At 39.0% G+C, this 25,150-nt stretch overlaps 1 protein-coding gene across 1 annotated transcript in view; it reads left to right on the top strand.

Annotated features, from left to right (window-relative positions):
* Positions 1–24,852: 24,852 nt before the first annotated feature.
* Positions 24,853–25,150, top strand: part of DCX (doublecortin) — a gene marked incomplete at both ends in the record, with an annotated part of 100,180 nt that continues 99,882 nt past the window's right edge. Inside the window, one exon of the mRNA XM_080795659.1 lies at positions 24,853–25,057. Coding sequence (XP_080651785.1) covers positions 24,954–25,057 — 104 coding nt within the window. The remainder of the gene's footprint in view (positions 25,058–25,150) is intronic.

Below are 25,150 nucleotides of genomic sequence, written 5' to 3'. Positions count from 1 at the left end.
CCACTGAGCCACTCAGGTGCCCCTCCTCTCAACTCCTAAACTGCTCTGCTAGATTAGGCAGGGCTGCTTTAAAAAATGGCTTTCAGTGTGTGACTTCACTGTCAGAAATGCATATGAGTTGGTTTTTCTCATTGTCCACAGGCTCCACCCTAATACTAACTTCCCCGGTGTTCAGTGTATTCAACTGCAACAGGCTCTTTGGGTCCTCCATTTTCATTCTGGTCACCTATTATTACAAAGTCACCATGGAATCTTAATGGAAAACTATGCATTATCTATAGCACACTGTTCCAGGCTATCTGATTCAAGCCTATTCATGGTCTTTGAGCAATTTTGCAAAGAGCAAAATTGTTTTGTAAATTGTAGGTAATTGGTAGACATGCTAACTCTGTCTTATCTAGTTGAGTTTTGATTGGCTTCCCTCCTTTCTGTGGGAAAACAAATTTTGCCTGTATTTGCAATTGAATTCTTCCATACAAATTTGTGCTTTTTTCACTTTTCCTTTACACCGGTTATAATATCTGCCTGTGTTCCTCTTTTGAGTAAAATAAATCTTAAAAAAAAATTTAAAATATTTTATTTATTTATTTGAGAGAGAGAGAGAGCATGCGTGCGTACTCACAAGCATGATGGGGAGGAGGGGGGAGGGAGGGGCAGAGGGAGAAGCAGACTCCCCACTGATCAGGGAGCCAGACTCAGGGCTCCATCCTAGGACCCTGAGATCATGACCTGAGCCAAAGGCAGACACTTAACCAACCAAGCCACCCAGGTGCCCCTAAATCTTCGCTTTTAATCCGAAGAAGCATTGACAATGTTGTTAATCAGTTTCAGCTGTACAACATAGTGATTGGCTATTCATATACATCACAAAATGGTCAATACAATAAGTCTAGTTACCATCTATCACTACACAAGGTGGTTTCAATATTACTGACCATATTCCCTATGTTGTACATTGTATCCTCGTGTTTTATTTATTTTATAACTGAAAGATTATACCTCTTAATCCCCTTTACCTATTTGGTGCATCCTCCTGCCTTTGGCAACCACCATTTTGTTCTCTGTATTACTGAATTTGTTTCAGTTTTGTTTTGTTCATTTGTTTTGTCTTTCAGATGGCATATGATGTTTGTCTTTCTCTGACTTATCTGACTCAGCGTAGTACACTCTAGGTTCATCCATGTTGTTGTAAATGGTCCGAATTCATCCTTTTTTAAAAATATATTTTTAAAAGACTCTATTTTTTGAGAGAGAGTGCTCGCACACACATGAACAGAGGGAGAAGTAGACTCCCCACTGAGCACAGACCCCCCCCCTCACCCGCCCCACATCTTCCCCAAGGCGGAACTCGATCCCAGGACCCTGGAATCATGACCTGAGCCAAAGGCAGTTGCTTAACTGACTAAGCAACCCAGGTGCCCTCCAAATTCATTCTTTATTATGGCTGGATAATAGTCCACTCTAAATATATGTTGCATCTTCTTTATCCATTCATCTATTGATGGACATTTAGGTTGCTTCCATATCTTGGCTAGTGTCCATAAATGCTCTGATGACCATGGGAGTTCATACATCTTTTCAAAGTAGCATTTTCCTTTTCTTCATATAAATACCTAGAAGTGGATTGCTGGATCATATAGTAATTCTATGTTTGATTTGTTTTGTGGAAACTCCATATCAATTTCCAGAGTAACTGCACCAATTGATTGTCAAATGTACCAATAGTATACGAGGAGCTCCTTTTTCTCCACATCCTCACCAATACTCTTTATTTCTTGTCTTTTTGATAAAAGCCATTCTGACAGATGGGAGGTGATAGCTCATTGTGATTTTGCTTTGCATTTCCCTGATGGTCAGTGATGTTGAGCATCTTTTCATGTGTCTGTTGGCCATCTGTATGTCTTTGGAAAAACGCCTATTCAGGTCCTCTGCCCATTTTTTAATCAGATTGTTTATTTTTGTTGTATGGGTTCTTTACAGATTTTGGATGTTAATCCCTTATCAGACATATCATTTGCACACCTCACTTCCCGTTCGGTAGGTTGCCTTTTCGTTTTGTTGATGGTTTCCTTTGCAGTGCAAAACATTTTCAGTCTGATGTAGTCCCATTCGTTTATTTTTGCTTCCTTTGCCTGGAGGAAACTGATCCAAAAAATACAGCTAAGACCAATGTCAAAGAGCTTACTGCCTATGTTTTCTCTGAGGAGTTTTATGGTTTCAGGTCTTACCCTTAAGTCTTTAATCCATTTTGGGTTTATATGTGTATATGGTGTAAGGAAGTGATCCAGTTTTATTCTTTCTCATATAGCTGTCCAGTTTTCCCAGCACCATGTATTGAAGAAACTGTCTTTTCCCCGTTTTATATTCATGCCTCCTTTGCTGTAGATTAATTGACCATATAATCATAGGTTTATTTCTGGGCTCTCTGCTCTGTTCCATTGATCTATGTGTCTGTTTTTGTGCCAATACCATACTGTTTTGATTACCCTAGCTACGTAGTATAGTTTGAAATCTGGGAGCCTGGCACTTCCACCTTTGTTCTTCTTTCTCAAGATAGCTTTGGCTCTTCAGAGTCTTCTGTGGTTCCAAACAAATTTTCGAATTATTTGTTCTAGTTCTGTGAAAGACGCCATTGGTATTTTGATAGGAATTGCGTTGAGTCTGCAGGTTGCTTTGGATAGTATGGACATAGTAAAATAAATCTTTAACATATGTTCATTTTTATATCTGTATGAGAACCATGATTTTATTTTTTTTTGAAAATTGTGGGGTTTTTTTTCTCATTCTTAAACTGAAATACAGGTCTCATACCATAAAACTGATCTTCTTAAAGTGTGCAATTTAGTGGCTTTTGTGTATTTTTGGTATATTCATGAAGTGCAGCTATTATCCCTAATTCTACAACATTGACATTTATGTTTTAACATAACACTGAGGTTTATCAAAGTTGTCGTATGTATCCATAGTTTATTCTTTTATAGTGATGAGCAGTCTTCCATTGTATAGATGTACCATTTAATTTATCCATCACTCATTGGAGGACATTTGTGTTCTTTCCAGTTTTTGGCATTTTTGAAGAGCACTGCCATAAACATTCATGAACAGGATTTTTTCCCGGTACTGTTATTTAATATTTTATCTTTTAGTTTTAGCATTGCAAAATGTAATTTTTGTTGGATTTTATAATCGATGGCTATTTAGAGTTATACATAGATTAATTTGTTTGTTCCCTGTGGCAGGTCACCTTTTCCAAAGATGGAGGCAACCATATCTCCAATTGCACATGTTTTGCAATGAGAACTTGCCACACCTCCTTCAAGAGGTAGGGCCTAAGTCTTCTGATTTTGAATCTGAGATGGCCTTAGCGACTTGTATTCATCAGTAGAAGGTGGTGGGAGTGACACCGTGTGACTTCTGAGATGAGGTCAGAGAAGGTCACACAGCTGCCACCTAGTTCTCCTGGAACGCTCACTCTCTGGACACTCCACTGGAGTGGCCATTTGTAGGTGCTCTAACTATAGTCTCCACTAAGCAGTCTTTGACGTATCCCAGCTCACATGCCAGATAGATGGGTAAAGAAACCACTAGATACTTCCAGTCCTCAGGCATCTGAGTCATGTGCAGACATTCGAGACTCGCCAGCTGAGGCCTCAGACAACAGAAAACAGAGACAAGCCATTCTTGTCGCGTACACAGGTTTTTGTGTGGACAGAAGTTTTCATTTCTCTAGGGTAAGTATCTGTGAGTGGGTTCTTCAGTCACATAGTAAGGACATGCTTAACTTTATAAGAAGCCACCAAACTCTTTTCAAGAGTGACTGCTTAGTTTTGCATTCCCACTAGTAATATATGAGATTTCCAGTTGCTTGCAATCTTCCCAGCCTTTGGGCTTGTCATCATTTTTTATTTTAGCCATTCTAATAAGTGTGCAGTGATATCTCCTTGTGGCTTTAATTTGCATTTCCCTAATGGAAAATGATGCAGAACGTTTTTTCACGTTCTTATTTGCCATCTGCATACCCTTTTTAGTAAAATGCTCGAGATTTTTTCTGGTTTTTCTTTTAATCAGTAGCTTCAGACTGACATTTAAAAAAAAATCAACTCTGATACTATCCCATGTCTCTCCTTCTTTCCAACATCACTCTTATTTCTCTTTATTTTCCAATCGGTTTTTCTTCTTGGTGAGCCTGCAGCAAGGTTTGACGAACGCCTTTACCTGTGGAAATTAAACTCCTGTGAAGTGATACAGTATAATCCTCACCCCAGAAACTTCCCTCGTGCCTCTTCCAGTTACTCCCTACTCCTTCTCCCCCCGAACAAAGTAATCAGTGCTCTGTTGTATTTTCCACCACTGATTTTTGCATGATATAAATGGAATCACACAGAATGTATTCTTTCATGTAGCCCTTCTTTATTTAACGTGGTTTGGAGATTCATCCATCTTGCCTGTATCAGGACTTCCTCCCTGTTTCTTCCTGGGTAGTATTCCATTGTCTGAATAGGACCACAGTTTATTAATCCAGTCCTCTATGGATGAACACCTGGGCTGTTCAGTGTGGGCTATTATGAATATAGCGGCTGCGAACCATCATGTACAAGTCTTTTACCGGATACCCATTTGCACTTCTCGTGGCTACACACCCAGTCGTTCAATTGCTGGGTCGTAAAGACTGATATGTACGTAACGTATAAACAGCTGCCATATCTTTTTCCAAATGCAGAGAAATCCTTCTGCGGAAGATGCCTTCAGCGCCTCCGATTCCCGGGTTTCCCAGGAATAGAAGTGCCCTTTGTTGTGGAAATTGTGGAGGTGGAATATTCCCACCCCCTTCCTGGATCCGAATTGATTCAAGACTATATGTGCCTCTCCTCACAGCTCTGCTCTCACAGCTGTCAGCCCTGGTCAGGGGGAGGCGGGGAGGTTTAATTATAATGCTTCTGACAGTTTCTGAGCAGAAAGCCCAGTGCCTGCTGCACCAACAGCTGAGCTCAGCCTGAAGCTGCCGTGCTGAAAACTCACCTCCCCGTTCCTGGCTCTTCTTCAATAGGGCTGCTTAATGGGCCAAGAATTTCGTGTCTCCACATGCTCCTTATGCTGGTCAGGTGCAGATTGCCAGCGCTCTCCAGCCCAGGAGGCTCAGATCACTTTCCTCCTCTTACCACTGGGTTAGTTGCCCTGTGGGCAACAGCTCAACACAGCTCAAGTTCTTGGAGTTCATCACATTGGAACAGGCATCTCCTGGCTGGCTCTGCTCATGTGACTCTAGGATCCCTTTCTGTGGACTCGGACATCTTTTTCCCATGGTCAGTTTGGAGAACAGGAGCCCTGAGATGCTGTGGGAGTGGGCGGGGGCGGGCGGGGCGTTACTTTTGTTTTCCCCCCTTCCAGAAATTCTTTTTACTTCTTCTCAGAGCACTTCAGGAGTGTCTCCTTTAGGGCACTGACCTCTTTCGACCCTGTATCATCACATCTTTGAAGTCATTTGTTTACCTAATACCCCAACTTGTTCCAGCAAGAATTTGAACTGATTTTGTAAGAAGAAATCAATTACAATTAGATATAAATTAAAAGTGGAATGGAAGAAAAATGAAGGTGGGGACATAAATGGAACCAGGAATGCTAGTTTTGTATGGTTCTTAACCTTTCTGACAAATAGTGAGTGACATAAGGAAAGTACTGTTTTATTCTTCTTTATATATTTTTTAAAAATTATTTATTTTTTCAAAGATTTTTTAAAAATTTATTTGACAGAGGGCGAGAGAGAGAGAGAGAGAATGAGCAGGGGGAGGGATAAAGGGAGAGGGAGCAGCAGGCTGATGTGGGGCTCAGTCCCAGGAGCCTGGGATCATGACCTGAGCTGAAGGCAGATGCTTAACTGACTGAGTCACCCCAGCATCCCCATATGTCTTCTTCTTTTTTAAAAATATTTATTTATTTATTTGAGAGAGGGAGAGAGAGAGCGAGCGTGCACATGAGTGTGGGGGGTGGGAGTTGCAGAGGGAGAGGGAGAAGGAGACTTCCCGCTGAGCGCAGAGCCTGACATGGGGCTCAATCCCACAACCCTGAGATCATGACCTGAGCTGAAACCAAGAGGCGACTGTCCACCTGACTGAGCCACCCAGGCACCCCTCATCTTTGTATTTCTAACAAGGCTTGATACATTCTTTTTTTTAAAAAACAACTTTATTGAGATAAATTTATGTGTTATGAAATTCACCCATTTAAGTATAAAATTTGACAGATTTTAGTATATCCACAGAGCTGTGCAATCGTCATCCCAATCCATTTTGGAACATTTTAACCACCCCACAAAGAAACCCCATATCCATTAGGAGTCCCTCCCTATTCCCCCTACCCCTAACTCCCGGCAACCGTTAACTTATTTTCTGTCTCTATGGATTTGCCTATTCTGGATTTTTAATGTAAATGGACACATAAAACCTATGGCCTTTTGTGTCCTCCTTGACTTTAGCATAATATTTTCATGGTTTATCCATGTTGAAACATGTCTCAGTACTTGATATGGCCATATAATATTCCATCGTATGGATATAACACATGTGATTCGTCCATTCACCTGTTGATAAGGACTTAGGTTTCCTCCACCATTTGGCTGTTATGAGTAATGCTGCTATGCACATTTGCGTACAAACGTCTCTGTGTATGTATGTTTTCACTTTTCTTGAGCATATACTTGGAATGTATTCCAGGTATATACCGGGATTATACCTGGTATAATCCAGCAGTGGAATTGCTGGATTATCTAGTAATTATATGTTTAATTATTTGAGGTAATAAATAAAATAAAATGCAATAAAAATAAAATAAAATAAAATGGCTGCACCATTTTACATCACCAGTGCATGAGGGTTCCAATTTCTCCACATTCTGGCCAATACTTGTCATTATCTGTCTTTATGATTCTTCCATCTTAGTGGGCATGAAGCAGTATCTCATTTTGGTTTTGATTTGCATTTCCCTATTAACCAATGATGCTGACCGTCTTTTCATGTGCTTATTGGCCATTACTCTATCTTATTTGGAGAAACATCTATTAATTCCTTGGCTCACTTTTAACTGGGTTATTTGTTGATTTACTTTTGAGGTGCAAGAGTCATTATATATCCTATCATGCCAGTCCCTTGTCAGCTGTATGATTTGCCAATATTTTCTCTTATTCTGCAGGTTGTCTTTTTACTTGCTCTTCAAATGATGCTGTCATTTGAAGCTCAAATGTTTTTAATTTGGATGAAGTCCAAGGTGTATATTTTTTCCTTTGTCATTTCTGCTTCTGATGTTGCTTATAAGGTTTTGCTTAGGGGCGCCTGGGTGGCTCAGTCAATTAAGTGGCCAACTCTTGATTTTGGGCTCTTGGGGTGGTAAGATGGAGCCTTGCATTACACTCCATGCTCAGTAGGGAGTCAGAGAATCTCATGCCTGAGATTCTCTCCCTCTCCTTCTGCCCCTTCCTCTGCTTGTGTGTGCTTTCGCTCTAAAATAAATAAATAAATCTTTTTTAAGAAAAGGTTTTGTTTAACCAAGATTCACAAATCTTTGACAGACCGGACATGCAAACTTTTATTTACAACAACAGCTACCATTTGTTTCGTTCTTGATTTATACTTCACATTATGCCAGACACTGTCCACAGGGTATTGATGTCAGTAATGGCAACAGTAGTAGCTAACTTCATTGAGCTCTTGTGTGAATGGTGTCATTTAATCCTTGCACCAAATCTTTGAGGTAAATAGAAATATGTCTATTTTACAGATTGAGAAACTGAGGATCATAGACATTATTTGCATATGATGCCTAGAGTTGCTGTATCCATCTTCTGGCCATAAATGAGGCATTGACGTCAAGCTGCGAGGGACGGGAGAATATGGAAAGGACCAGCTCTTGATGAGATACCAAATTAAAAGCCAAATAACACCAACCACCACATTAATAGCTGACATTTATTGAGCACTTAACAAGCGTTATCTCGTTTACTATCACAGCAGTTCTGGGGCACCTGGGTGGCTCAGTCAGTTAAGCATCTGCCTTCTGCTCAGGTCATGATCCCAGGGTCCTGGGATTGAGTTCTACTTTGGGGCTTCTTGCTCAGTGGGGAGTCTGCTTCTCTCTCTACCTCTGCCCCCTGCTCATGATCTCTCTCTCACTCTCTCAAATAGATAAATGAATTCTTTTAAAAAATCACAACATTTCTTTGAGGAAAAAGGTACTATGACCCCACTGGAAGGCTCAGAAATGTTAAGTACTAAAGCAAACCTTATTGGTCCTTTCCACACTTCCTCACTAATAGAACCTTGATTTTTTTCACTTTCCTTAGGGTCATCATGATTTTTTGGGGGGAGGAGAAGAACTCTTTCCAATCTTGAGGAGGTGAATCATGATTAATTTTAGTCAACCAGGGGTCTCATTCCCTTTGCCAATAATTGGTTTCTGCATGGAAGTGGAATTAATCCTAGCCAATGGGACTTGAACAGAGGTCTGATGAGGGGCTTCTAGGAGAGATTTTCACTGAGAATAAAAAGACATTCATGGGAAGAATGGTCTTTCCTGTTGCTTAAAGTAGGTGGTTCTTCACACGATGCCTAGAACATCTGTAACCTCGTGGCTCATACAAGCGGACATTGATGACAAACTAGGGAAGGCAGAGGGAATAAATGGAAAACACCAGTTTCCTGAAGAGCTACTGAACTGAGAACACTGTAATTGTCCCCAGATTTGTTGTTTAAGCCACTTTTCATCAATTATTCTTTCATTGGCAGCTAAATTCATCCTGTGTATTTATCCAAATACATAGGTAGTTAATGATAAAGCCAGGAATCAAACCAAGGTCTGTCTGACTCCAAAATTCATGAGCTTACTCACTATATAACATGTCTCTGTTTGAATTTGTAAATTTGCAATGCAGGACTAACAGCCAGTGATATTATGTCATATAAAATCCTGTAGAATAGAAATTATTTTGTATTGGCAAAGAGTGTATGTATAAATTTAGAAGAGAAACATAGAATCTTAGATGTCCTGATCCAAACTCCCATTTGGTGTAGGACTTCCCTCTCCAGCATCTCTAACTGATGAAACTTCCAGTCTATTTAAATAGAGGTTATGATTGTAATGGGGAAAAGTTAGACTTTGGAATCCGAGCTGGACCTGAATCTTTTTTTTTTAAAAGATTTTATTTATTTATTTGACAGAGAGAGATCACAAGTAGACAGAGAGGCAGGCTGAGAGAGGCAGGCAGGCAGGCTCCCTGCTGAGCAGAGAGCCCGATGCGGCACTCGATCCCAGGACCCTGAGATCATGACCTGAGCTGAAGGCAGCGGCTTAACCCACTGAGCCACCCAGGCACCCTGGACCTGAATCTTGATGACTACTACCTTGGCCTTTAGGAGTCTAAATTTTAAAATGGACACAATAATATAGACACAGTAATAGTCCATCAAGGTTGTGGTGATGGTTAGTACAATAATACATTCAAAATTTCTGACACAAAATAGATTACAGAGAGGTCATTATCTCGAAAGAGGACATTCTGCTGCTTCATTTCTAATGAAAGTAAGTTGAGCTCCTATCCAAACACCTGGGAAGAAGAAAACAAAATCTTTTTTGAGAGCTAAAGAATTTTGAAGGGTGCTAGCCAATCCTAAGTGTAGCAATTTTACCTTTCTATGGGCAGAAGAAGCCTTGGGATCCTATCTGACATTTGCTCTTTGAATTTCCAAATTTGGATTATATGGAAGATTATAGTTTCCTAGAAAACTGCAACAGAGTCTCTCACCTCATGTGTTCTTAAACTATGATTGCAATACTCCTCTCACTGACGGGGTGGGCTTTATGCTTCTTTCCCTGAAGTCTGGATAGGGGCTTATGACCTTTCCAATCAATTCCATGCAATAGAAGTGAGGTTATGTTATTTCTGAAGCTAGTTCATCATAAAAATACAGTACATCATAAAGACAAAAGATCATCATAAAGATACATCACTGACACAGCCACAATGCCCAACTAGCCCACATAGGAAGACCACATAGGCTCAATATGGAGGGGACCCGAGGCCCTTAGGTGACAGGCAGCATCAACTACCAGACATGTGTGAGTGAGTGAACTAGTCTCGAGTTTGGCTCTGGCCCCTAGCCTCTGAGATTCCAGGGGAGGCCCCAGGTATTATGGAGCATCTCGGCTGGGCCTTGTCCAAATTCCCAACCCACAGAATCCATGGCCATAATAAATGGTTGCTTTATGCTTCTAAGTTTTCAGGTAACTAGTTATGTAGCCATAGCAACTGTACTAGGTGACATACACACAGAAATTCAGTAACATATCTGTAGGGTAATTTTTAACTGCAGCTTTATAAATCATAGTTAGTATTTAATATCACCACCTATGGGCTCTGAACTTTGTATCTGTTATTTCATTTAATTCTTGCAAAATTCCTACAGGGTTGGCCTTATTCGTATTTACATTTTGTAGCTGAGTAAACCGAAGCTCAGTGAGATTCAATAACTTGCTTGAAGTCATGCAGCTAAAGTCTATACTCTTTCCACTATGTCACATGGCTTCTTTAGAGAGAACTATATTTTAAATATCCAACAAAAGGTAGAATCTCTAGGGTTTGATTACAGAAACCTTACTCCGGGGCGCCTGGGTGGCTCAGTCGGTTAAGTGGCTGCCTTTGGCTCAGGTCATGATCCCAGTGTCCTGGGATCGAGTCCCACATCGGGCTTCTTGTTCCGCAGGGGGCCTGCTTCTCCCTCTGCCTCTGCCTGCCTGTACTCTATCTCTCTGACAAATAAATAAATAAAATCTTAAAAAAAAAAAAAAGAAACCTTACTCCGATTTCCCATGCTTGTCCCTCCCAACTTTCACAAAGCCACTTTCACTAAATGTCTGTAATGACTGCCTTAGCTTCTTGGTTTCTCTGCTTTCAGATTTTTGGGGTACAGTGTCCTCTTGTACTACCGTATTGAGCTTTCTAAAACGCCTACCACATTGAGCTTTCTAAAATGCCAATGTGGGTCTGTCCCTCACCTATGTCTTTCACTTACTAGCTTCATCTGAAAGCCCCCTTCTTTTCTGAAGGATTCCATCAGGAATGCCAGATCTTCAAAGACAAGGATCTTCCATTTCCTTTTTGTCTTTTCTCTTTTTTTCTCCCCAAAGATTTTATTTATTTATTTGAGAGAGAGAGAGAGAGAGAGAGCACAAGCAGGGGGAAGGTCAGAGGGAGAAGAAGAAGCAGACTCCCTGCTGAGCAGGGAGCCTGATCTGGGACTTGATTCCAGGACCCCAGGATCCTGACCTGAACCGAAGGCAACCGTTTAACGGACTGAGCCACCCAGGTGCCCCCGTCTTTGTCTTTTCACTGTTGCTCCCTTCAGTGCCTACACAGCCTGGCACAGAGCAGAGGCTCAGGAACTATTTTGTGAAATGAAATCTTGTGAGAACTGATCTATTGTATAGGTCAGTTTTCTGCTTTCTTTCATTTTGCTCCACACAGGGATATTTTAGAGCAGGAATGGATCTCTTTCTAGAATTTGTTTCCTGGGATTTAAATTAGGCCAGTGACCACAGACATCCCTCATGCCCTTCTAAACTTCTGGAAAAATGACCTAAGCATTCACATTCTCTTTGTTGATGTAGAATGAGAACAAAATGTTTTGCTTGGTTTGAGCAAAATTTGTGCGCAATACCTTTTACTGACCTTACACTTGCCATACTTTCTCCCATGTTGGAGATAGGTTACATCTCATATTTTTTACAATAATTTTGTAATTCTATAATGTACACAAATGATTTTGCATTGTTTCCTTAACACCATTACTTTCCACAAATTATGTTTCTTTTTGCCGAAGTATATTCTCTAATAATTATTTCTAAGAGTTTCTGTGGTTGGTAAGTGTTCTGGATTCACCTGTGTCCAAAATGGGAGAGAACTCTCCCAATTATATAATAGTTTGACTTGATATTAAATCCAAGGTTCAACATTATTTTCACTCAACAATTTGAAGATAAATGCTCTATTGCTTTCGTGTCTGATGTTGCTAATGGCAAGTCTGATGTCAGACTTCTGTGTCCCATTGTAGGTGATCTTCATCTTTCAAAGTTTCTAGTATTTTCCTGTTACCCTTGATGCTCCAAAATTACACTGTGATGTGTCTAGGTTTAAAGTTTTTGTTTTTTAATTACCATTCTTGTTTTTATAAGTCCTCCTCCTTCTCACTTAAAGGGTCCTTTCAATCTGAGTATTCATGGCTTCAATTCTAGGAAGTGTTTTTGGTTTTTTTGTTTGTTTGTTTTGTTGTTTATTCTTCAGATACTGATTTCCATCTATCCTCTTAATTTTTATTTGGTGGAACTCCTATTAGACAAATGTGGAAATTTCTTGATTGTTCTGTCCTTCATGCATCTCACCCTTTCTTTACTATTTTCCACCATCCTATCCTTTATCCTATGCTTTAGGAGAATGCATGAGTGCAATTTTCCAGTTCTTTGATTTGATCTCTACTTGTATCCCTTACAAATCTTTATTCAGTCCTTTATTTACATTTTAATTTTATCCATGATATCTATCTATTTATTTATTTATTTAAGATTTTTTTTATTTATTTGACAGACAGAGATCACACGTAGGCAGAGAAGCAGGCAGAGAGGAGGAAGCGGGCTCCCCGCTGAGCAGAGAGCCTGATGCGGGGCTTGATCCCAGGACACTAAGATCATGACCTGAGCTGAAGGCAGAGGCTTTAACCCACTGAGCCACCCAGACACCCCTCCATGATATTTATTTTAAAAATTTCTTATTTTTTAATATTTACCCATTATTGTTTCAAAAATACTTGTTCTTTTATAGATGTGATACCTTTTCTTACCATTCTAAAATTATGATCATTTTATGCTTACGTTCTGAACAATTTTTCTCTCAAGACCATTTGTTTGATGAAAGTCTTTTTATTTGTTGAGTTTATTGTCTATATTTCATGTTATTTTCTTTAAGTGTTTGATGACTCTCTTATTATATGCTTCTCTCTATAGTTGAGATTTCTTTTTAGACTACCTGTTCCCTCTGTTTGGGCAACCTATTTCAAAGAATGAACAGAATAGATAGAGCTTCTGTTTCCAATCAGAGTGGATGAGCTGGAGAACATGCCATGAGAAGGGCACCTTGATAAATCTGTGTGCCTCTCTATTTTTCATAAATGCTGTTTGGCCATTGTCCATCACCCAACATATATACTAAGCTTCCATACTCATTGGTTTCACTTGAAGAGAGATCCCTCTGTTACTGCATGTGGTGGCAAAAGTGATGGGCAAAATTCGAGTCTTTTGGCTTTTCTTCCTGGGATACTGAGTAATTGCCTTTAAGACAACTCTTTCATCCTAATTTTTATCTTTTGGCATGGAGAGCTCCTGTGGTGATTTCTTCATCTATAAGAATATTCTACCATTCTCTCCCATGTGTGTCCTAGGCTATGGCTTCTTCCTTTTATCAGAACACACCTACTCCCCATCTTTCACACATCCCTTTCAGTTTTTGGCCCATCAAGAGTGATTTCAAACATGACTATGTGTTGAATCATTTTTTGTTGCTGTATCAGGCAGAATAGATAAAGGGAAGAAACAGTAAACATCAGTGGCTCAAAAAGATAGAAGCTTTGTTCTCTATTACATAAAGTTTGTGAAAATGTTTCTCAGGGCTGATATGGTTGCCCCATAATCACCAGGCTCCAGTCTGTCTTGTCATTCTGCCATTCTCAAAACCTGCCTTCTACTTCCAGGTGCAACATGGCTGCTTGCACACAAATGACATTCACATTTCAGCAAGTAGGGAGGAGGAAAGGCAAAGAAGGGTGTCATCCCTTTCTCTATGGATACTTCTTATACATTGTATGTGATATTTCTATATTCTGGGAGTCTGATAAATGTATTTTTACACACACCATGCATACTGCAAGCAACTTTACATATGATGTTTCATTTATTCCTTAAAACAACCCTTATATTATCCCTATTTTATAGATAGACTCCACTAATTTGCTCAAGGTCATACAAGGATTACCTGGATCCCAAGTCAGATATGACTCCAAAGTTTACCTTATTAGGTTTTTCCACTCTGCCTGTGATTCTCAACTTTGGCTATACATTAGAATTACTAGGGCAGCTTTAGAAAGTACTAATTCTTGGGAACAGTACCAGATCAATTAAATCATAGTCAAGAAGAGTTTGTAAAAGCCTCCCATTTGATTCTATTGTGAAGGCAGAGTTGAGTACTACTGTACTTTCTAACTAGTTTTTTTTCTTCTTGTCTCTGCCTGTGTATGCTTTATGTCAAATATTTTGATTACCTGATTGCTAACTCTGCTTATGTTTTTACTTGTCGGTGTAATTTTTCATTATTTTGAAGAAATATTGACAATTCATATTTGATTCAAACTAAAAATCAGTGAGAAATATATCAAATATGCAAAAGTATACGGATTTTGAAGATCTATATACTCAGTCATATTATCAGATTACAGAAGAAAAAAATCACATGATCAAATCAATACATGCAGAAAAAAATATTTGACAAAATTCAACATTCATTCATAATTTTTTTCAAAGCCTCAGAAAACTCTAGGAATAAAGGAGACTTTGCTTTACTTGATATAGAACATCTACAAGAAGAAGAAGAAGAAGAAGAAGAAGAAGAAGAAGAAGAAGAACTTATAGTTAATATCACACTTAATAATGAGAGGCTAAATGTTTTCCAGCTAAGAATGGGGAACAAGTTAAGGATGTCCATTCTCACCACTGCTCTTCAAAATAGAACTATAGAAGACTTGGTCCCCAGCAATAAGGCAAATAATGAAATAAAAGGTATTCTGTTTGGAAAGGAATAAAGCCATCTTCTTTTTGCAGATGACATGATTTATATAGAAAACCACAAGATAATTACAAAAAACCTTATGGAGCTAATAAGTGAATTCAGCACATTTGCAAAGTGTCAGGTCAATATACAAAAATCAATTGTATTTCTATTTACTAACAATGAACATGCAGAAAGCAAAATTTTAAGTACAATAGCATATACAATTCTTTAAACAAAAACCTTAGGTATATATCTAACAAGACATGTATAGGATGTGTATGCTGAAAATTATAAAACACTGAGGAAAGAAATCACAGAAAATATAAATAAATGGAGAGACATATCATGTACATGGATTAGAAGACTCAATATAGAAATAGAAAGACGTCAATTCTCTTCTAATTGGTAGATAGGTTTAACACAATTCCTATAAAAAATGAGATATTTGATAGATACAGATGAGATTATTATAAAATTTCTATGGAAAGGCAGAGGACCTAGAATAGCCAAAAAAAATCTGAAAAAGCAGAATAAAATGGGAGAAATCAGTTTACCTGATTTCAAAACTTTTTTATAGCTTTGGTAATCAGGATGGTTTGGTATTGGAGAAGGAATAGACACACAAATCCATGGGCTAGAATAGAGAACACAGAAATAGATTCACATAAATATATTCAGTTGACTTTTGATGAAGGTGAAAAAGCAACTCAATGGAGGAAAGATAATCTTTTTAACAAATGGTGCTGGAGCAACTATCTATCCACAGACAAAAAAAAATATGAACTACAATCTAAACTTCACAGCTTAAACAAAAATGAACACAAAGTGGAGCATAGATTTAAATGTAAAGCATACATCTATCAAACTTTTAGAATATAACACAGGAGAAAACTTCAGGACCTAGGCTTCTTGAAGAGTTCTTAGACATGACACCAAAAGCAGAATCCATAAACAACGAAAGACTCCAAATAGCCAAAGCAATCTTGAGAAATTGCTGGAGATAAAGATTAAGCTGGAGATAGCATGGTCCTGGATTTTAAACTATACCACATAACTAACATAATCAAAACAGTATGGTTCTGGCACAAAAACACATAGACTAATGGAACAGAATAGGGAGCCCAGAAAGAAACCCATGCTTATATGGTCAATAATCCATGACAAAGGAGGCAAGAATATATGATAGGGAAAAGACAGTCTCTTCAGTAGATGGTGCTGGGAAAACAGCTACATGCAAAGGAATGGAACTGGCCCATTTTCTAATACCACACACAAAAGTAAAATCAAAATGGATTAAAGACTTAAATGTGAGACCTGAACCATAAAAATCCTAGAAGAAAACACAGGTAGTAACTTCTCTGACATTGGTAACGTTTTTCTAGATAGGTCTCCTAAAGGCAAGGGAAACAAAAGTAAAAATAAACAAATGAGACTACATCAAAATTAAAAGCTTCTGCACAACAAGGGAAACCATCAACAAGACAAAAAGGCAATCTAATGAATGGGAGAAGATATTTGCAAATGATATATTCAGTAAGGGGTTAATATCCAAAATATATAAAGAACTTATGCAACTCAACACCAAACAAAACAAAACAAAACAAAAAAAAACCCCAAACAATCCCATTAAAAGAAAGGACAGAGGACCTGAATAGACATTTTTCCAAAGAAGATGGCCATCCAGATGGCTAAAAGACACATGAAAAGATGCTCAACGTCACTAACTGTCAAAGAAATTCAAAGCAAAACCACAGTGAGGTATCACCTTACACCTGTCAGAATGGCTAGAATAAAACAAACAAACAAACAAACAGGAAATTACAAACTTTGGTGAGGATGTGAAGAAGAAGGAACACTCATGCACTGTTTGTGGGAATGTAAGTTAGTGCAGCCACTGTGGAAAACAGTATGGAGGGACACCTGAGTGGCTCAGTTTGTTAAGCATCTGCCTTCTGCTCAGGTCATGATCCTGGAGTCCCAACAGGATCGAGTGAAACAGGCTCCCTGCTCAGCAGGGAGTCTGCTTCTCCCTCTACCTCTCACCCAGCTTGTGTTCTCTCTCACTCACTCTCACACACACACTCTCTCTCAGATAAATAAATAAAATCTTTAAAAAAGAAAACAGTATGGAGTTGCCTCAAAAAATTAAAAATAGATAGAACATATAATCCAGTAATTCTACTACTGGGTATTTACACAAAGAAAATGAAAACGTTTATCTGAAAAAATAGAGGCACCCTTATGTTTATTGCAGCATTATTTATAGTAGCCAAGATGTGGAAACAATCCAAGTGTCCATTGATAGGTGAATGGATGAGGAAGATGTGGTACACACACACACACACACACACACACACACACCCCCCTACAAAAAAGATGAGATCTTGCCATTTACAACAACATGGATGGACCTAGAGGCCATTATGCTAAATGAAATAAGTCAGACTGAAAAAGACAAATACTGTATGATTTCACTCATATGTAGAATCTAAAAAACAAAATGAGTAAACAAACAAAAAGCAGAATCAGATCTATAAACACAGAGAACAAACTGATGGTTCCCAGAGGGGAGGGAGATGGGCAGCTGGGCAAAATGGGTAAAGGAGAATGGGAGATAGAGGCTTCCAGTTATGGAATGAATTAGTCATGGGAATAAAAGGCACAGCATAGGGAATACAGTCAGTGACATTGTAATAGGGTTGTATAGTGACAGATGGTAGCTACACATGTGATGAGCAGAGCATAACGTATAGAGGTGTTGGATCACTGTATCGTACACCTGAAACTAATGTAACCTTGTGTGTGTCAACTATACTAAAATACAAAGATCTTTTTAAAAGCACAATCCTTAAAATGAAAAATAAATTAATACTATTGCTCTACGGAAGACCACGTCAAGAGGATGAAAAAGCAAGAAACAGTCGGAGAGAATATATTTGCAAACCGCGTATCTGACAAAGGGCTTATATCTAAAATATATAATAAACTCTCAAAACTCGACATTACAAAAATTGGGATGCCTGGCTAGTTCTGTTGGTGGAGCAGAAGACTCTTGATCTCAAAGGTTCTAAGTTTGAGTCCCGTGCTGGGTTTAGAGATCACATAAAAATAAAATCTTAAAACAAACTCGGACAATTCAATTAGAAAATGAGCAAAAGGCAGAGTCATCTCCCTGAAGAAGATACCCAGTTGGAAAATGAGCACATGAAAGATACTCAGCATTGTGATACATTGGGGAAAATGCAAATTAAAACCATACAGCGATATCATGACACATCTATTAGAATGACTAAAATAAAAATCCTGAACACTGGTGAGGATGTATGGGAACTGGATATCTCATACACTACTGGTGAGAAAGTAAGATTTTAAGCCATTCTGGAAGAAAATTTAGCAGTTTCTCATAAAATTCAACATACAAGTATCATATGACTCTGCAATTGCTCTCCTGGGCATTTCATTAGCAGTGAAATGAAAACTTAGGGCTGCACAAGTCTGTGCACCACCACTTACACTTAACACTCATTTATTCTATTTCACTGCGTATAACATTCCACGTATGAATGACCACTAATCAAATTAGTATGCTGATGATGGGCGTTTGGGTTGTTTCCATTTTTCCACAGATTTCAAATAATACCTTTATAAATATCCTTGTAGCGGTCTCTTTGAACCCATGTGTGAGCATTCCCCTACTATGGACATCTAGAAATGAAATTTCTGGGTCATAGATTCATACACATTTTCAACTCTACTAGCTACTGCCCAAAACTGCTCTCCAAAATTGTACCAATTTGTTTCCTCCAACATTGTATGGGAGTTCCCGCTGTTTTTTGTCTTTGTCTATACGTGCTATGCCATATTTAAAAAATTTCTACCAATCTAATGGTTGCAAAATATGTAATTTCTGTTTTAACTAGAATTTCCTTAGTTATGTGTGAGGTTGAACATATTTTCACAGGTTTACTGACCATCAAGGTTTCCTCTCCTGTGAACAACCTGGACTAATCCTTTGCTCATTTTTTTTTCTATTGGAGTTTTGCCTTTGCCTTATTGATATAACTTTATATTATATATTTCAGGACATTAATCCTTGTTAGTTACATAAGATTCAAATATCTTTTCTCAATTTGTTACTTATCTTTTTTTAAAAAAGATTTTATTTATTTATTTGACAGAGAGAGATCACAAGTAGGCAGAGAGACAGGCAGAGAGAGAGGGGAAGCGGGCTCCCTGCCGAGCAGAGAGCCCGATGCGGGACTCAATCCCAGAACCCTGAGATCATGACCTGAGCTGAAGGCAGAGGCTTAACCCACTGAGCTACCCAGGCGCCCCTGTTACTTATCTTTTAATGTTTGAATGCTTTCTTTCACCTTCAGAAGCTTTACATTTTCATGTAATCAAATTTACAAATATTTCCCTATGAGATTTCTGCTTTTTGTCTTGGTTTAAAAAAAATCTTTTTTTTTTTAAACCACAAGGATTTAAAGAGAATCTCCCATATTCTAGTCTAATAATTGTAAAGTTCTGTTCTTTATATTCAGGACTTTAAGACATCTGGAGTTTATTTTTATGTATGGTGTGAAGCGTGGATCTAATTTAATTTTTTTCATATGAAAGTTAATTGTCCCAATACCATCTTTTGAATATTCCATGCTTCCCTTACTGAATCCAGTTTAAAAATACCCAGACCTACTATGTATTAGACATTGTTCTAGGCATTGCATATAGTATTAAGCGGTGGCTGGGTGGCTAAGTTAGGTGACTATCTTCATTTGGGTCATGATCTCAGAGTCCTGGGACTGAGTCCTGTGTCGGGCTCCCTCTTTGGCAGGGGAGCCTGCTTCTTCTTCTCCCCACCCCCTTTTTGTGATATATCTTTCTCCCTCTCTGTCAAATAAATAAATAATAATAATTTTAAAAAAGAATTATTGAATACAGTATTAAAAATAAAGGGGGGTGCCTTGGTGGCTCAGTCGGTTACGCACCTGACTCTTGATTTCAGCTCAGGTTATGATCTCAGGTTCCTGAGATTGAGCCCCACATTGGGCTATGCACTCAGCAGGGAGTCTGCTTGAGACACTCTCCCTCTCCCTCTGCCCTTCCCTCTTCTCATTCACACACACATTCTGTCTCTCAAATAAATAAATAAATCCTAAAAATTAAAAACAAACTAAGATGTTACTATCAGTGTGGTGAATTGTATTTCATTTAAGCTATTAGAATATTTCTGGCCTTGTGGAGCTTATATGCTATTTGGCAAGATAGATAATAAACATAATAAAGAGGTATATTATGTAGTATGTTGGAAGATGATAAATGTTATGGAAAAAATAGAGCAGGATAAAGGAAATTAGGAGTGCTTCCTCAAGAGAGAAAGTTGTAACTTTAAATAGGGTGGTCTGGGTTGGTCTTGTTGAGAAGTTCTGTTCGGGCAAAGATTTGAAAGAAATGAAGGAGATGCCCTGTGAATATTTTAGGGAAAATAAAAACTAATACTTGTATCATATATACTATGTGCCAGGGTTTGTTCTAAGCACTTTACATATATTTACTCATTTAAACCTTACAATAACAGATATTTCATCACAACAGATATTTATGAATTTCACAAAAATTTCTCTTGGGGTTTTTATTTGAATTTCTTCATATATAGATATAGATTACTTTAGGGAGGGTTGATACCCTTACAACATTGCTTCTTGCCATCCATAAACATGGTCTGGTTTTACATTTATTTACAATGTCTGTTATGTTCTTCAATCATTTTAGGATTTTCTCAATAAAGGTTTTATACATATTTGTTGGATTTATTCCTATGTACTTTATACTTTCGTGGTTCCTGTAAACAGTTTGTATATATTTTCAGCTTCACTTCCTGTTGCTTACATTGCCCTACTCCAGATCCTACTCTCTGTGTTTTTGATAGGTAATGTACTCTAGTTATTGTTTGTGTGTGTGTGTGTGTATGTGTGTGTATGATGAATGGTCTTGCTACTTGATCCTGATCTTTAAGATGAATTTGATTAACCAAGACCATAACATATCAAGAACGATCTAAGTCTTTCCCCTTCATGATTTTTGTCCTGTCTCAATGAGTCTTTAAGCTCTCCAGGGACAGTGAGTGTGAGCACATGGGAATTACTCAAAAAGGTCTCACTGCTACTTTTCCCACAATCTTTTCCCTTCAATCTCTTCACTCCATTGAGACCTCAAACATGACTCTCCCTTGATGTCAAAGTTAACTTCCATATATAATGATATACTTTATCCCTGGACTCATGCCTAAGCTCTTCTTTTCCGGCAATGATTCTCCTCCTTTGAGGAAGTGAGAGAAAAATCCTGATGAGTAGCTGAGAGCTCTTTGAGAGAAAGCATATTTGTGAAATGATCTAGCTCATTTTTTGCAAAACGTTGATCCACAAAACATTAGACTATGAGATGCTCTGGAAAAAGAGGTTCTGAGTTGTTTTTTTTTTTTTTTAGCATTTTATTTATTTATTTGAGAGATTGAGAGAGAGAGAGAGAGAGAGTGAGGGGGAGCGCACAAGCAGGGGGAGTGTCAGAGGGAGACAGAGCTGAGCAGGGAGCCCGATATGGGGCATGATCCCAGGACCCCGGGATCCTGACCTAAGCCTAAGGCAGATGGTTAACGGACCGAGCTACCCAGGCGCCCCTGAGCGTGCTGGCTTTCTTTCTTTCCTTCTTTCTTTCTTTCTTTCTTTCTTTTTTTTTTTTTTAAAGCAGGAAGCCCTTTATACTGAATTCCTTTTTGGAGACACATGCCATATTTTATGCATATTAAAGGAGAAATTTTATGGTAAAGAAAACAAATTTAGTTTATCCCCCTCACTTCTTAAACATTTTTGACCAAAGAATCATTTTTGTCTGTTTTTAAAGACCACCCATTAACATCCACATACCTCACAAGGGGAAACCTTGATCTTGTTCACCTGTCTGCTCTTTGATGGATGTAAACACAAAATCATCTACCTCAGACGGTCTCCTAAAGACAACTTGCAGCTTCCACAGTAATGTTGCAAAGTCTAGATCATGAGGAAATCCCTTCTAAAATCTATTCTAAACCGTTTATGTTTAAGTTTTATCATCCCATCCATTCCTCTATCCTCCCCAGAAAATAAACAAAAAATTTGAGTTCTGATACAATACCAATCACCCTATATTTATGAAACACTTATGATGTACAATTTAAAAAAATTAAGACATTGACCTTGCTGGACCAGGAAGCTACAACTATTGTCTAGAATTTCCATATTTTCCTGCCCTTATTCCTTGATATGTGTTTGCCCTTGACATGAATAACCCCGATCTTTCTGGAGATGTCCACAATGTAAGGCAGAGACAAATGGAAGAGAACACACCGGACACAGGTGGTCCCCTGAGCTAGTTATTTGGCAGCCAGAAGAGCAACATCCTTGACTAGGCAGGTTGCACATGGGGGCTCTCTACCCCCTGACATGGACAGCTTAGGCTTCCTTTGCCAACACCTTCCCGAAAAGGAATGTCATTATTTTTTATCCTGCTTTGAGGCATCTTATAGTAAAACACATGCATCAAAAAAAATGCTTATCTAGTCATCAACAGTTATATCTAAAGAGGAGGGTGAATTGTATTAGGAATCATATAGAAGATCATTAAGGAGCCTGCTATTAGCTCTGAACTTTCTGGAAGCCAAGCGACAATGGAGTCACGGTGTTTTAAGACTCTGCCTGTTAATACACATAGCTTCTTTTGTGAAGATGATAGCCCGCCCCTCCTTTACTCTCTCACCTTTCCCTTCTTTTTCTTATAGTTTGATTTGATTTAATACATTTAATGTGGTTGCTTCCTTCCCTTTTCTACCATATTTGATATAAAAAAGACACTTCATAACCAACAGGAAATGTGAGGAGCCATTAATGTTTATCTTGTAGCCATCAGACTCACTTCACATGCAAAGGTCTCTGGGTTGGATTTGAACTCACAAACTCTCATAGGTAAATGCCATAAATCCTATTAACCAGGTTATTACAGCAAGCTAAAAGTTCTTTGGGGTTCTTTTGCCGACATCATCCCCCATGGAATTCTGGAACTCTTTTCCCTTGTCTTGTCTCTTTTGTTCTTCCTTGTAGTCTATACCACTGACCTTATTTCAAAAACAACCAGTTGTTGGATGGATGAACTAACGATGTCTTCAAGAACGTTCAGGTTAGATTGTTTGGTCTCAAGAAGGTGAGAGGAAGAGAGCTACAATTTCTAAGAAGCCTGGTTTGACTGCCTGAGTCTGGTCCCCAGGCAGATTAGGCCAAGGTTTTGGCCAAATGAAATTACCAATTCTCTTTAAAAAAGAGGGTGTTGTGGGGGGGGGGGCTAGCACATTGCTCATTAGAACATTCTGCACTTGCCTGTGCAATCTTTTTGCCACCCTGCAATTTCCTGTTGGTTATAAATGAAACCTTTCTAGCTGTTAATGCAGCCTGTGAATTGAAAAAAAAAAGCATGTAATTAATCATAGGAGTTGGGGGGATTCACTAAGCCTGAGTTATAGGGGAGAAGCTGGACAAGGCACTAGGACCTAGAAGGCATCTATCCACCCTGGCAGGAATTTCTTGCTTGGAGCTCAGACAACAAAGGCATAGAGAGATTGGTTTTCTTTCTCTCAGCATCTCCACCCAACCAGCAGAAAACCGGTGAGTGGGGCTTTCCAGTGATTTTCAGGCAGAATGTAACAGATGCCAAGCGGTAAAAGCACAAGGCAAAGGGCTCGCTCTAGCTCTCTCTCTTTCTCTCCTTCTCCTTTTTTTTCCCTTAAATTTTATTTTGCCTTATTCTATCGGATTTTTTCCCAAGCCTCTACCTGGGATTTTCCTTTGGAAAAGTGAGTTTGATGTTCATTTGTTTTCACTGTGATGTTGATTTAGAATAATACCACCCGTGATTCTAAAGCAAAGCCAAGTGTTACTGGCATGCCCGGGGAAATGCTTGCTACTTGTCTTGAGGAGGTGGGGTCTCTCACCACTGCAGGTTGTCTGACAGAGACAATGCTGAGCTCAGCACAGGTCATGGTGACATTGGAAGAAAAGGGGGATCAAGACTGGCAAGCCTCCTAGGCACCAGTCCTCCTTTATCTCCTGTCCTCCTGGTCCCTTGCAAATATCTCGATGTGGCAGTGTGTAGCAGCTGAGCCCTGCTTGCTCTGTGAGTCCTTTTATCCCCATCTGTGAGATGCATGTTAATAGTTGGGTTCCTAGGCTGTGGTCACTACCTTTCTTAATGCTCGAGGCTTCTGTTGTGTTTGGTTTCATGTTTGGATTTCTCTCTCTTTTTCTCTGATTCTTTCTCCCTTTCTCTGTTTCTTTCTCTCTCTCCCTTTCTCTCTCTCTCTCTCTTTTTTTTTCTTTCTCTCTCTCTCTCTTTCTGGCTCAGCAGAAGGGGAAAAAGCAAACCTGACAAATGACCATCTTTTGCCTCAGCTAATGAACCTGGGCAATAGACAAGTTTGGGGGTGAATTGCTTCCTTGAGGGGCAAATGCCCCATCGGTCAGGGTAGAAAACCAGAACAATGAAAGGTGTGCTTGTTTCGAAAGGTCCCATATGCTTCCCAGGGACTCATTTGGGAATCTTTCAACGATTAAATTATTCCATTAAGAGGTGCGGCTGCCTTGTTGGGGAGGGATAGAGCACATGTTAAAAAAAATTAAGAAAGAAAGGAAAGGATTTTGTGACCAAATGGTACCAGGGAGAAAGCAGAGCTAATAACTTGTTAAATAACTGATTTTTCTAATCCTTTTTTTTCCCAGCTTATTTCTTATGAATGTTGGATAGCTGCCCCAGCTTGGTGGGGAAAGGGTTCGATGAATAGTACAAAGACACCAGCTATTCCCTGGAGGCTGTCCCTTTAAAGGAGAATCCTGGTTTATTCTGGGGGGTCGGGTGGGGAGGGATGCACACATTAGAGTAGGCAAGGGGGTTTGGAATAAAAGAAAAACCTTCCCCTCCGTAGTCCTTTTACTGAGGCACAAAGATTGCTTCCTAAACTGGAGATGTGAACGTCAGCCAGCGCCTTCTATTCTCTTCAAGGGGATTTTGTCGGGCTATGGATTCATTTACAACTGTTAGTCATGTGGGCATGTGTGAGGAAACAGATGCCAGTTTTAATGTATTTAGCCCGAAGTTACAATTTGATAGGAGCCACTGTCAATAAGTCCCAGGATTTCAAGCGATTTCAAAATCCCTCCCTCTCCCCTGTTTGGAACAGCGCCCAGAGTGCCTCCCTCCCTATCTCTCACCCCA

The sequence above is a fragment of the Martes martes genome (assembly GCF_963455335.1).
Source record: "Martes martes genome assembly, chromosome: X".
Classification (NCBI taxonomy): Eukaryota; Metazoa; Chordata; class Mammalia; order Carnivora; family Mustelidae; genus Martes; species Martes martes.
This window is presented reverse-complemented; position numbering and strand designations above follow the sequence as displayed.